Below are 13,749 nucleotides of genomic sequence, written 5' to 3'. Positions count from 1 at the left end.
TGAATGTGAGTCATCCAAAGACCTTGCAAAACTCTGTGTTCACATGGAGGCAAAGAGTACTACATACATTCACTTGAAAAAAAAGCTCAATATATTCTCTATGTACACATACTCTTGATTCAAATCGATAAATGTACATTTGTGCCATCATAATGCTCCTCAACGTTTGAAGCCTCAAACCCACCACTGCTCTTATTAATTCACTGGATATTTTCATCAGCACAAAGAAGTTTACGCTATGTCCTTTTTTCTCCAGGTAGTTTTTAAATTGATAAACACATTCAGAGACATGAATGTAACGTCCCCATCAATCATTCACATAGGTACACAGACACTCAAGGCCTGTCTGTTTCTATTAATGGTAATCAGCTGGGTAATGATGACAGAGCTGCGACTGTGGCTTACTTACTGGTGGCTGATGGCCATGCTCTCTGACAGCTGTCAGCCGCCATGACTACACTGCCAGGGCCCTCCTTAGGACTTATTTCAGCTCAGTACATCAGCTGCAGCAGCACTTCACACACAGACTTGTTGATTATCAGCATCAGTGGGCCGGCGTGGAAAGACTTCTCTGACCGCCTGTCTGCTAATGACAGCCACCATGATGGTGGATGGGAGAAAGAGGACACAGCCTGTCACTTTGATTCATGCAATAGCAGATCCAACTGGATGGCTTCTCGCCAAAGTCTCGACAGTCGTTATATCCCCTCCTAAATGACATTTAAAGTGTGAAGCAGTGGCTGTCCTTGTGGCTCAGTCACCCCAGGCCAGGCCCCGGACACGAATCCCAAACCCTGTGCCAAGTTTTGAAGTAAGGTCACAAACCCCACAGTCAATTCTCCTAGACGCCTGAACTCAGCTCATTGGCATTATTGAACAACCTTGAAGACAGATGCTTAGAGTACATTACTTTTTTTGTCTTGTAGTCCTCATATTTTTTTGTATTCTTTTGCTTTCCTATCTTAATCTATTTTATTATTGTACCTATGTCCACCTAAAAATTTGAACAAATACATCAAAAGATTATGTAAGGCGAAGTATGCATGTCTGCTATTGCTTTCCAAATAAACAGGATAACATGCAATCACTGAACTATTTCAACTGCTCCATCCTGAGTTTGGCTAAAACCTAAACAGAAAATATATGTTAGAATTGGTCATTCTGGCTAATTCTGTTACTGATATTTAAGAAATGGGAAACTTCTTGGGAAATTCAGTGGGTTTAACAAAAAGATTGTATAAAAATCAGAGGAACTAGAGAATTTTTTAATACAATCCCTTCATTTCAGTGGCTCAAAAGTAATTGGACAAATTATATAACTGAAAATATTCATTTTTAATACTCTGTTAAAACACTTTTGTGACAGTGATATTGTTAGGGTATCTTTGAGTTGGTTTTTTGTGACTTTTGTATTATAAGGATGGGTTAGTTCCAGTCATACATTTAGACTCAAGTTTAGTTATTTCTATGTTTCTGAGTTTCTTGCTCCCCAGTTTTTAGTTTCTTCTCTGTTAGGTTTTTCTGTCTCATCCTTACGTTGTGTGTAAGAGTCTGTTTATGTCTCTCGCCCCTCCACATGTCCTGTCTCCATGTTTGTATCTCTCTCCGTGTCTCTTGCTCGCTCTCTGTGTCTCTCGCTCACTAACCTTTTTCCCCTGTTCCTCTCCTTGTGTCCCCTCTTTTGCCTCCTTGCTTGTTTATCCCCTTTGCTGTGAGTTAGATCTGTCCTGTGTTCAGTGTGTTAAGTTTTGCTTCCCCGTCTGTGTTTCCACTCTTGTCATGCCTCAGTGTATTTATTGTCTGTCTTTCTCAGTCCTTTGTCGGTGCGTCTGCAAATCTCCTGCTAAATCCTCCTTGTGTTTCCACGTTTCCTCGTTAAATTCCAAGGTATCTCAAGGCATTCTTAGTGTTCCAGGTTTTACTTTTTTTCATTCTAGCTTCTCCAGTTTAGATGTTCCACTGTCTGTTTTTTGTTATTTTGGATTACCTATTTCTGTTCATGTTCCTGTTATCTGCCTTAATAAATGGCATGCCCTTAGTTAAAGTACAGTTTTGTCTTCTGTGGTCTGAATTTGGGTCCTCTTATAAAGACACACACAATCTGCTGCTGCAGATCATGACAGATAGCCTAAAGTCTTCATCCAGATGTCCAGGTGTTTTTGCGTTGCTGAGTTCAGAGTCATTCCTTTCTTTCTTTCTTAGAATGTACCAGACTGTAGACTTTGCCACTCCTACTACTGTAGCAATTTCTTGGATGATGGTTTTTTTTCTGTTTTCTCAGCTTAAGTATGGCTTATTTCACCTGCATAGAGCTCCGTTGACCACATGTTGTCTTTCACAGCAAAATCTTCCAAATCCAAGCACCACACCTCAAATCAATTCCAGGCCTTTTATCTGCTTAACTGATAATGACATACATGTAACGAATGAATTGCCCAAACCTGCCTATAAAATAGCCTTTGAGTCAATTGTCCAATTGCTTTTGGTCCCTTTACAAAGAGGGTGGCACATGTTAAGGAGCTGAACACTTCTGTCTGAGGCTTTGACTAATTTCCTGAATTTCACCCAGAGTTTCACATTTATCATCATTTGTAGTACTCGTAAAGTCCTGAAGACCTTGACAAATAAATATTTATTACTCTTTATTTTTTTATTTATTTATTACTGACTTAAAAATTGCGTGCTGACTAACAGATGGGTCATCTGCTGATGGATAGAATGGGGATAACCCTTTGTCCAGTTTGAATGTGGAAATCCCCAAATGAAGGTTAAGAGTCTACACATTATGTCCATGTCTATTATATAACTACAACTGGAACATGTTTCAGTAAACATGAAGAAAAACTAAACTTGTGTCATTGTCCAAATACATATAATAATAACGAATATACTGAACTGCAAAATAGGCAATGTTAACATCAATTATATTTCTGTCAAAATATAATTTGTTACAGACACTAAACATGAGGTTTTTAGTGGTTTTTAAACTGATAACAGTTTCCGGAAAACCCTAAAATGGATGTTATTGCAGAAATTCAGTGTTATCTTTTTTCTTGATCAATTAGATATTATGTGATGAATTTTAGCCTGAGAACATGCAGCCACTATAAACACAGAACTGTGATAACCTTGTGCCTTTTGCCTTTACACCAGCTTGTTTACTGAATTAATTTTACATCCACCATGAGAAGCACAAGTTGTTTTTCTTCTTTTTTTCCTTAGAAATGTGTTGTTAGTGTTTTCATCTATGCAACATGTACACACTTAAAATGCACACTAACACTTATTTCCATACCTCTATCCACAGTCTATCAGGGAAGTGACAGGCTATGTGTTGGTGGCTCTGAACCAGTTTGACTACCTGCCATTAGAGAACTTGAGAATCATCCGAGGAACCAAGCTATACGAGGACCGCTACTCCCTTGCAATCTTCCTCAATTACAGACGTGATGGAAACTTTGGCCTGCGCCAGTTGGGTCTAAAAAATCTCACAGGCAAGTTGAATTATTTTTTGGTTACTCACATTTTTTTATGTTAAAGGACACAAAATGAGCACAAAAAAAAAAAAAAAATCCAGCTTCAAAACACCTGTAATATCAATTTTTACAATTCAGAATTGAGTTAGAAGAATCACATTAAAATCAGTTGTGTGTATTAAGAAAAATTATAACAAAAGGTGATGAAAATAGAGGAATATTTTCATTTTATGTTGTTTTAGGCCTCCATACAAGCAATAGTTAGGGCAAGAGGCCCATTCCATGAAAAAAACAGTGAGTGTCTCCAAAATGATCCCCTCAGAATCACAACGCCTTTAGTACAAGAATTACACATGCAAAGCACATGAAAGACACATTTAACCTAAAACTGCAACCAAATTAAGTTTATAACCATTGCAAGTCTCACAATCTAAAGCCAAATTCCCATTTATGTTCAGCATGACTTTGCTATCGCTACCAAATTTGAGTATATCATGGATTTTATATCATGGATACACTCGAGCTTCAAAAGCAACTCCATCATTAATAGCTTAGTCATGGAGTATCAAACACTAGAAGTCGAGATGTTTTCGGATAATTCACTGGAGAAAGTTTCAAAAAGTACTTTTTGGGTAAACTTTAAAGGGTTCTATCACCATGTGGCATATTTAGCTGATCAAAACAAGTTATAGAATATGAAAGGTTTCCTTTTTACCTATATTTTGATATCAGGCTCATCTTCTAGTTGTCATTCCTTAAAATATTCCTTAAAATATATATTTTTTCTGCTTCTGGAACTTAAGAAATTAAAAAATCACAACTTTAAAAATGTCAAATTTTAAACTATCACCATGTAATTTAAAGGCCTGTGACGCTGAAAATATTCAGTATTCAACTATGACTCATGGAAGTCGTGATTGGAGTTTTGTCAAACAAGATTAAAAAACTCAAACATACAGCCATGGATGTACACTGCAGCTTGACTCTTTTGGCAAAGACACAGAGCATACTGTATGTATACTTGCGCTGATAATTCACATTGCACAATCAAACAATTTAAGTGTGCTGGAAGTGGGTTACTGGCTTCTGTCACCTGTCATGTCTTTTTTTCTTTATCCTGACGGGTGCTGTTATCACAGTTCACCTTTTTACATGAAGGGATATTATACCATCTGACAAAGTTGTGAAAATACTTCTAATTTATCATTTCCAGCTATTGCTCAGACAAAAACATATTTTTTATGAGTTACAACCTGAAATCTATTTGAGAATATTGTGTCCCAGTGATTGCTGATAAACAGCGTAGTAAGAAGGAAAGGACTGTGTGGGCGGCTCTGCCTTTTTATGAAAAATGATCCAGTGCTAGAAGGTTATCTTCTGCAGACTGACCCTGAGGTCAGCACAAAATGAACCTCTAGACTGGCAAAAAAGATGCACAGCTTTTCCACCACAGAGCAGCACACCTTTCTCACACTATGTTCGAAATAAGATCAAAGCTGCCATTCACTCATCTTGAAGCTAAATCCAACATCACAAATGATCAAAGCGGGTGAAGATATGGACAGAATCGACATCAGAGAGGTGTACTGTTTTCCTCCTTGTAAATCTCACATTTGATGATGGTGGCTGAAGGTGAACAAGGAGGCCATGTAAATAAGGGTTGGACGGCGTGTGATGAGCATTGTCCTTGACAGCTCTGATAATGTTCAAGATGGAAAGAAATGGGAGATACATCCTCAACCCGAAAAGGCCCCACAAGCTCATCATGATGCATCAGCACACCTCCATGCTCGTCTGTGTGGGATCAGCTCTCAGTACCAATCCAGCCACGGGCCCAATATCATCTCATTTCATCACATGTTAGAAAAATCAGTCTTGAGATATTTCTGTCAGCAGCTTTGTGTGTCATTCAGTGGTGGTCGTCTTTCATATTGAATGCCTGAGTATTGTTGCTTTTGGGCACATTTGAAAAATAACAATAACAAAACATAAATAAATAAAAACAATAATAACTTTTCTTAATTGCTTACTCAAAGTGGGTCATGTTGCATCCCTCTGCAAGATATCTCACTATTTTTGACTTTTCTGAGCCTGTCAAGTGTCTTTTGACCCATTTTGCAGGTGATAATTTGACAAACTAGTACAGAGATGCACATCACATGTTTTAGAAGACAAAACTAATTACTCATTTGCCTAATATCATGTGCAAAAACTGTCACTTTTCTAAAATGTTCAGTCTGCTGTCATGAAAAACAGTCTGACATCCACAGCTTTGACATTAATAAAGCGTTTAAGAATAATATATGAAACATTAGTAAATAAAACAATAATAAAATGCAAATGGGTCAGCGGTGTCTGTTGCAGGTGACATTTGACAAACTAGGAATGTTGTTTGAAAATTGAATTTCTGCAAAAATTACTTTTCTAAAATGCTCGGTCTTAAATCAGGTTTACAGCACACAGAATTTACTAGAATTTAACAACTACCTATCTAAAAAAAATACAGACACAATATAAAGAATTCCAATGGAAACACTGAGTCATAAGAAAAAGACAGTGACATTAGCTTGTTCTAAAAATGTAAAAGAAAAGAACAAAATGACCTAGTGAAAGATTAGCATTCAATTCGTGACATTTATGAAGATGTGTGAGGATGGCACTGAGACTGTGCCTTCCTTACCTCTTCCAAATTCACTTTCTAAATAATTCATTGTTGTCTTCAGCTGTTCTTTCCTGGTTGTTCCCCAGAGTTGAGAGAAACAACGCAGCCATCAGTCTGCATGTGCAGCTTCAGTATGTGCTGGGGTGTTAACGTTCTGCCTTCTATTCTTTCTCACACGTGGTGCCATACTTGGGGAATTACATTTGTCCAGCATAGCATTTTGCTGTGCCCTTCCTTTTCTATTGTGGTGCCAAGTTGAAGTGAGCGCGGAGGGAGGCCAGGGCTGTTCTCTGTGAGAAGCTGCTGTTTGATGTGCCATCCGTGGCCTCAAGCCATGAAGTAGAGGGGGAAGTTATGCACAACAGCCAGGGTCAGAATCTGCTCGACTTCATAACTATGAGTGCTTGTGTTTCACCCTTGTGCTCGCTTTCTTGGTGACAAAAACATGTTTGTCTTATTGAAATGCAATCATTTATCGATTAAAGGTTTGGTTGGTATTGAAGTATATTATGTAGAGATCGGAAATGGCTCTCATGGGTGCTTCTAGAAGAACAATTAATATACCCCACATGGCCCTAATCATCACGTGGTCAGTGTTGGATTACATCAAGAGAGAAGACACTGAGGCAACCTAAATTGCAAATAGCTTGATAATATTACTTTTAAAAGGACCTATCCTCTTGTGTCTTGAACTTTTCACACGTACATGCATGTCAGGTTTGGGTAGATAGGGCCGTTCACTATCATGTCTATAACTGTGGACCCTAGAAAACCTTTATACAAACTTGTCACTTCAGAACAAGAAACTTGTCTTGAAGGGTCTATCATATCACTGGTTTTTGTGCAGATGGACCTGACAGTTAAACAAGCTCTTGCTGTGGGGAGAGACAAGTCACTTGTGTCCCAGTTTGTTCTGTTGCAGTTGTCATCATTCTGCTATGCGCAAGCGGAGAAAGGAAATAAGCTAAAACTATCAGGATAAACCCGCTCCTGTACTTCAAGCAGCAGAGATCAAACTCTTCCTTTCCTTCAGCTGCTGTAGCGAGTCCAAAGCAGTCTCATTCATTACGAGGCCTTTGATGTTGCTGTCATATTAGCCCATCGTTCTTCTTGCAGTAGCTCCCAGGGGAAGTGTAAAATGATCAATAAAATTCATAAGCAACATATATAAGAGGATAAAACATATTAAATACATAAGGGGCTAATCGAAAGAAGGCACAGTGAAAGACCCCTTCGGTGCTGAAACCCACACGCAGTTCTACTTGGTTTGAAATTGCCTTGGGATGAAATCAATTTGTCGCTAGTATATTGTAGCATTGCACTTATTGATTTTTCTGGTGCACTCTCCGCGAGCTGTGAATGGACTCTCTGGATTTGAGGGGACTGGAGGATGGGGTGGAGGATGTCTCTGGCTGAGCAGGGATAGGACTCCCTCTGATGCACCTTTCAATCAAGCTTAGCTAAGTTATCCTCATGAATATGAAATATAAGGCACAGTCAACCCGGGGAAAGTTAAGGATAGTGTGTGTGCACGGGGGTGTATAGAATAAGAAATATAGGCACTAAGTGCAGAAAGTTTAGTTGTGTTGTTTGACATTTCTTCCCCTGGAACAAAAAACTGTCCTGGCCGTTATAAGACTATCCATTTTTAGGCATTTTGGGTGTGCAAGTGAGCTCTCTGATAGCTACAAGGAAAAGCTTTAAATAAGTCATTCTTTTTACTTCTCCCTATGTCCAAGCAAGAAAAAAGGTTAAATACAGCTGGCTTCTGACATTTTCAAAGTTCCCTATCCATATTTTGATGCATAATGACCTGCACTGTCCTCCTTCTTGCTACGGCAAACATTTTCACCACTTCTGTCTGGATTCACATGAACCCTGGGCAGCCTCTGTGCTTTCACATGGTAATTACAGCCTGCTTCCCTGGCAAAATAATAACAGCCTCAATAAGGAGCACAACACAGATGAGCTTTCTGATTTTGCCACCCCCCCCCCTCCCTTTTCCTCATTTCATTTTTTTCAGATTTGTTTTGTGTTGTTGATTCATTTTTCTAACCACCCTACGCCTGCACTGCGTCTGTCCAAAATGAAGCATCCAATCTGAGGCCCCATCTGCTGAATGATCCTCTCTCATCGCATGCATGTACACAAGCCTGTGTTTTACGCCAAGGCGTTAACCACTCCTTCATGGCCCATCTGCTCTCTCTTTGTCTATCCCATTTTTTGTCTTTCTTCCATCTCTTTATCCCTGTCTTTGGCTCTCGGTTGGTCATCATATTTTAGTTGGCTGTCTTGATTTGTCACACTGATGCCTTTCACACAAACACATGCATGTTTGTACCAATCTGTACTGTATGCAAAAGTCTCTTGCGCACTTGAGTCTGACTCTGTTCTCCGAAGGCTACTGCAGTCGTTGAGTGTGGAAATCGACCACGAACATACAATATCATCTGCTCAGTGTGTCCTTCTTAGTGTTATATGACAGTGATACACAGGGGAAGCAGGAAAAGGATGGAATGGGGCACGTTGACAGGAATGATTTGAGTTAATGTGTTTCCCCAGACAAGGAACCTGTAAATGGGGGGCATAAAATTGGTGCCTTTTTCTGATCCCCAAGATTTTCGTTCGCCGTCTAACTACTAGTAAACGAAAGTAAGAAATTCTGCCACGGGAGCCAGAGAAGATTGGTCCAGTGCACATCACAAGAATTCAGCCAAGCCTCTTGCCTGGGAGCCCACAGACCTCAGGTCTCCTTCAATTGTGTGTCTAATTGATTACTTCCCATGCAATTACTCCTGTGTCACACTCAATATTTCACCACTGCGGGAAGGGGGCAAGATGGGGCGTCTTTTTGAAGGACGACATTCATATTGTCACATTTGTGAGTCTCTAATGAGGATTGTGGGGAAGAACATGTTAAATTTAAGCCCGATACAAGCCATCAGTAGTAACTGATGTCAAGTGATTGCAGTGTAATGTGGCAGAGAAAGAGAGAGAAATTACCAAAGCAATTTGTTTTTATGCCACAGGTCAGCAAAGCTGAATTCCTCAAAAGAGTTTATTTCTTCATATGTCTTCATTTAATATAAAGGGTTTTTCAAATTTTTACTTTAAAAAAAAATGCAAAATATTTTTGTCATTTTTAATTTCTCAATTTTTACAGTTTGGAGTCCTTTAATTAAATGACTTAATATTATTCTTACTTTCCCTTAAATTAACTTATTTTAGCTTTAACATTTTACCCGATTATGTTTTTCCAGGGCCATCTGCATCTGTCACTCACAGCATGGTCTAAAGGGTGCATGGATATCTTTCTTTTTTATACTTTTGTTATTTGTTCTGTTCTTCAGTCTTTAATAATGCGATGCCTGAGATTTCATAAGCAGAAAATAAATGTGCTTTATGAAATATTAATGGACAACAATAGCAAAACCTGCCATGAGAAAGGAAAGATAATAATACAAAATGGAGCTTCTCCAATTAAAAATGTGTACGTCTCTCTCTCTGTGTGCTGCATTTGGCAAAGAACTGAAATAATGGACTGTGTCTTCTAAAAGTTTTAACAGAGTTCATGCTCCCTTAAATATGTTTAGACTGCAAAGTTTAACTCAAACACCAGTGACCATTATTATCCCACCTTAGGTTTATTGCATTTTACTTCCCCTTAATCTTTAAAGCCCTGAACTATTCTCTTACCTGCCTGCAAGGAATATAGAAATATAAGAACATTTTGTACAAAAAGCCTTTACAAATCATGAATGCAATGAAGAGGAAAATGAAAGTAATAATAACAAATACAGTCAGTAATGTGCAAAAGTCTTTTTATATATATATTTTGCTGGGAAACTGGGAAATAGTTCCAGTGATTTATTGAAACATATGCAAAGATATATGGAAATGCAATATACAAGGCAAAAGCAGTGTTTGCATATTACTAATAAACTTGAAGGTGAATATTTCACTAGTCAACCTCAAAAATTACTTCCTCTAAACCATCAACAGCTCTATTAGAGCTCTAATGCCACAAAACTGTTTATTAATGCTTCAATCTAATGTATGATCAGTCTTCTTTCAATCTCTTTTTATGGGCTATGTACCAAAGGCCGCTAAGGTGGCAGTAATTAAACCAGTTCTTAAAAAGTCGTCACTTGATCCAGCTCTCATAGGTAATTATAGCTCAGTCTCCAACCTTTTTTTTTTAGTTCAAAATTTCATGATAGAGTAGTTGTAAAACAGCTAATTAATCATATTCAGATGAATGGTTTATTTGAAGAGTTTCTCTAAGGATTCAGAATTCATATAAAATACAGAAACAGCACTAGTGAAGGTAACGATGGCCTTTGACAGTGGACTCATCTCTAGACCTCAGTGCAACATTTAATACCACTAACCACAATACTTTAGTAAAGAGATTAAAACACATGGTTATTAAAAGGTACTGGGCTGCAGTGGTTCGAATCATATCTGTCTAATAGACTTCAATTCGTTCATGTAAATGTGGAGTTCTGTTCACACACCAAGGTTAATTATGGAGTTCCACAGGATCTGTGCTGGGATACATTCTTTTTGCATTTCACATGGTTCCCTTAGGCAATATCATATTAAAGGCTTATTATATATTTTCAATCCAATGCAGATGATACTCAACTTTATCAATCTATCGAGCCAAGTGACAAGGCCCATTAGTTAAGGAATGTATACAGGAATGTTACAGGAATGTACTGAATACAGAAAGACCTGGATGACCTCTAATTTCCTACTTCTAAATCCAGAGAAAACAGAGTATTGTATTTGGCCCTAAAAATCTTAGAAACATGGTATCTAAACTTACGATATAAAGTGCTTTGAGGTGACCGTTGTAGTGATTTGGCACTATATAAAAATAATTGAATTGAACTGAATAATTAATATGACCACATTCATTTCTCAACACACACTGGAACTGCTAAGAACTGCTGCCACTGATTTTCAGTCCAGTTCTTGTGTAATTTGTTTCCCTTCCTTAAGAATGGCTCGACAACCACCCTTCCAATGAGACAACTTTTCAATGAGGCTTTGGTGAACAGTAGTTGGAGCTATTGAAAGAATCAGGATCTTAGGTCCTGTTTTAGTTCTTTGTTAGCCTTTTTCCTGTTTCATTATGGCATGACTTTCAGTTGCTCATCTGCTGCAGATATTTTTATTTAGTTCTGCCACTTCTTTTGTCCTCCACTTGTTGAGTTTCCTCTTTTTTTAAGGACCAGTGTTGGTCAAGTTACTTGAAAATAGTTAATTAGTTACTAATTACTGATTACTTCTCCATGAAAGTAATCCTGTTACTTTACTGATTACTTATTTTCAAAAGTAATCAGTCACTTTATTACTTAATTACTTTTAAAAAAGCGATAGACCTTTTAGCCCAATTCTATTTTTTCTGCATAATCCATCATATAAAACTGAATCAAATGAAAAAGTCTATTAAAAATAAGTTTTATTAGTTTTAATCTTTTAACTTTATGCACATTGCATCAAGCAAAAATTAAATTATATGAAACAGAAATTTGTTTAACATTTAAACCTATTTTCTGCATATTCCAGCATATAAAATGAAATAATTTCTTGTGTTTACACTAGAAAGAAGCAAGTTTTCAGGATTTGTCACACAAATTTGACCTCCCTCGGTCCAGCTTATTTAGATACTTTCAAGTTCGCCACTTCCTTCAGCATCATAACCCTGACTTTCCAAATATAAAAAGTAGATGATCTGTTGAAACTGACATTTAAGCCTAAAGGCCTTATTATAGCCTCCTTTAAGAATATAACAATGGCAAAGATCAGAGCAGACTGGGAGAATGAGCTGGGGTGGACTTAGAGGAGGAGACCTGGGAGAGCTCTTTTAAGAGTAAACAACAGCACTTTTTGTGCTAAATTAAACATCATAGAGTTCAAGATTTTACACCGCATTCATTACTCCAAGGCAAGACTGGCCAGAATATTTCCAAACATAGATGCAAGCTGTGAGAGATGTAGAAATCCCTCTGCAGATTTAACACATATGTTTTGGTCATGTCCTATTTTAAAAGTCTACTGGTCAACAATTTTCAATAGTTTGTCCGAAGCATTGAATGTTGAACTTCAACCCAATGCAGCTATGGGTATATTTGGTGTCACAGATAGAGGACATAGAACATTAAGGAAGAGTCATAAAAACATAATTGCTTTCACTACACTGCTTGCACGCAGAAGGATATTGTTGCATTGGAAGTCAAAAAAGCCACCCAAAGCGGCTTTGTGGTTTAGTGACCTGACACAATTTATACAGTTGGAAAAGATAAAACGCTCTCAAGGGATCGAAGGAGAGATTCTTTGCTGTTTGGGATACATTCCTAAAACATTTAGAGAAAATTAAAATCATACCCACCTGAAAGAGGCTTGACTTCCTTTTTTTGTGTGTGATTGGGATTAATTTTGTGCAAAATATTGCCCTTTAAGTGCACATCTTCAAATATGGTGAATTTCCTTGTACCTCATTTAAATTCACTTTATTCATTTTATTTATTTATTTATTTATTTTTTCCCTTTGGATCGGTGTCCAATATGTTCTTGGGGTGGGATAAATATATAAAAAGGAGCACTGTGGCCTTGCTATATGTATGTCTTTGTACTACATTGTTGATGCTCAATAAAAAAAGAAAAAAAAAATAGAAAAGAAGCTTTCTTGCCACGCAGAGTGTAGAATGGCGGCTAATGTTTTTATCACTTTTTACAGAGTCAAACTCAAAGTAATGTCAGGACTTCCAAGCTTTAAACGCTGCATGGTCGTACTCTCTCCCACACTCCATATTATCCATTGTTGATCTACACACGTCTGTTGCTTGTTTAGTAACGCAGTAACGCAGCCTGCTTATGGGAAAGTAACAGTAATCTAATTACTTTCTGGCAATAGTAATCCCTTACTTAACTCGTTACTTGAAAAAAGTAATCAGATTACAGTAACATGTTACTGCCCATCTCTGTTAAGGACACACTGCAGACAATGTAGACATGTTGTAGCAAAAATATTTTATACCTGTAAAACTATTATTTTTGCTATTTTCATAGATCCAACTACAGAAATGGGGAAAAAATGATTAGTGACAGATCGCTATATATGAAGTGCCTAAAGGTGTAAAACAAAATAGTATTTTTTTTAAAAGCAGAGGTAAAGCTCGACATAGTCCAGCACCACAGAGCCTATGCCGATGTCTCTTGTACCAAAAAGAGAATCAGCCCAGCTCTTATTTTGTCCTCCACTTTTCTGCTATCTCTTTAAATATGCTATTTAAAGTTGGTTATTTGCTAATCTCTGTCCTGTTCACTAGTTCATGCCTTGATTTAGGGAATGTTTTTATGCGTCAGTGATTCATGGGTTAGTTTTAAGTGGCTTAACAACCAAAACAAAACAAACAAACAAACAAAAAACAAACAAGAAATAAGAAAAGCCTCTGAAAATGGAGACTGTAAAACTATTGCTCAAGACCAAAAATTATACGAAAGTCTGGCTCCTTGGAAGCAAGAGCTAAAGAAATGAGGAGTGGCTCAAGACATTAGCATAGTACTGCACATTTAGACAGCATCTGGAAAAGTGCAGGG

At 37.6% G+C, this 13,749-nt stretch overlaps 1 protein-coding gene across 1 annotated transcript in view; it reads left to right on the top strand.

The window, feature by feature from the left end:
- LOC116312076 (receptor tyrosine-protein kinase erbB-4-like) overlaps positions 1-13,749 on the top strand; it is a 288,021-nt gene that overhangs the window by 165,807 nt on the left and 108,465 nt on the right. Inside the window, exon 3 of the mRNA XM_039600551.1 lies at positions 3,308-3,494. Coding sequence (XP_039456485.1) covers positions 3,308-3,494 — 187 coding nt within the window. The remainder of the gene's footprint in view (positions 1-3,307; positions 3,495-13,749) is intronic.

The sequence above is a fragment of the Oreochromis aureus genome, linkage group 16, assembly GCF_013358895.1.
Source record: "Oreochromis aureus strain Israel breed Guangdong linkage group 16, ZZ_aureus, whole genome shotgun sequence".
In the NCBI taxonomy this organism is placed as follows: domain Eukaryota; kingdom Metazoa; phylum Chordata; class Actinopteri; order Cichliformes; family Cichlidae; genus Oreochromis; species Oreochromis aureus.
This window is presented reverse-complemented; position numbering and strand designations above follow the sequence as displayed.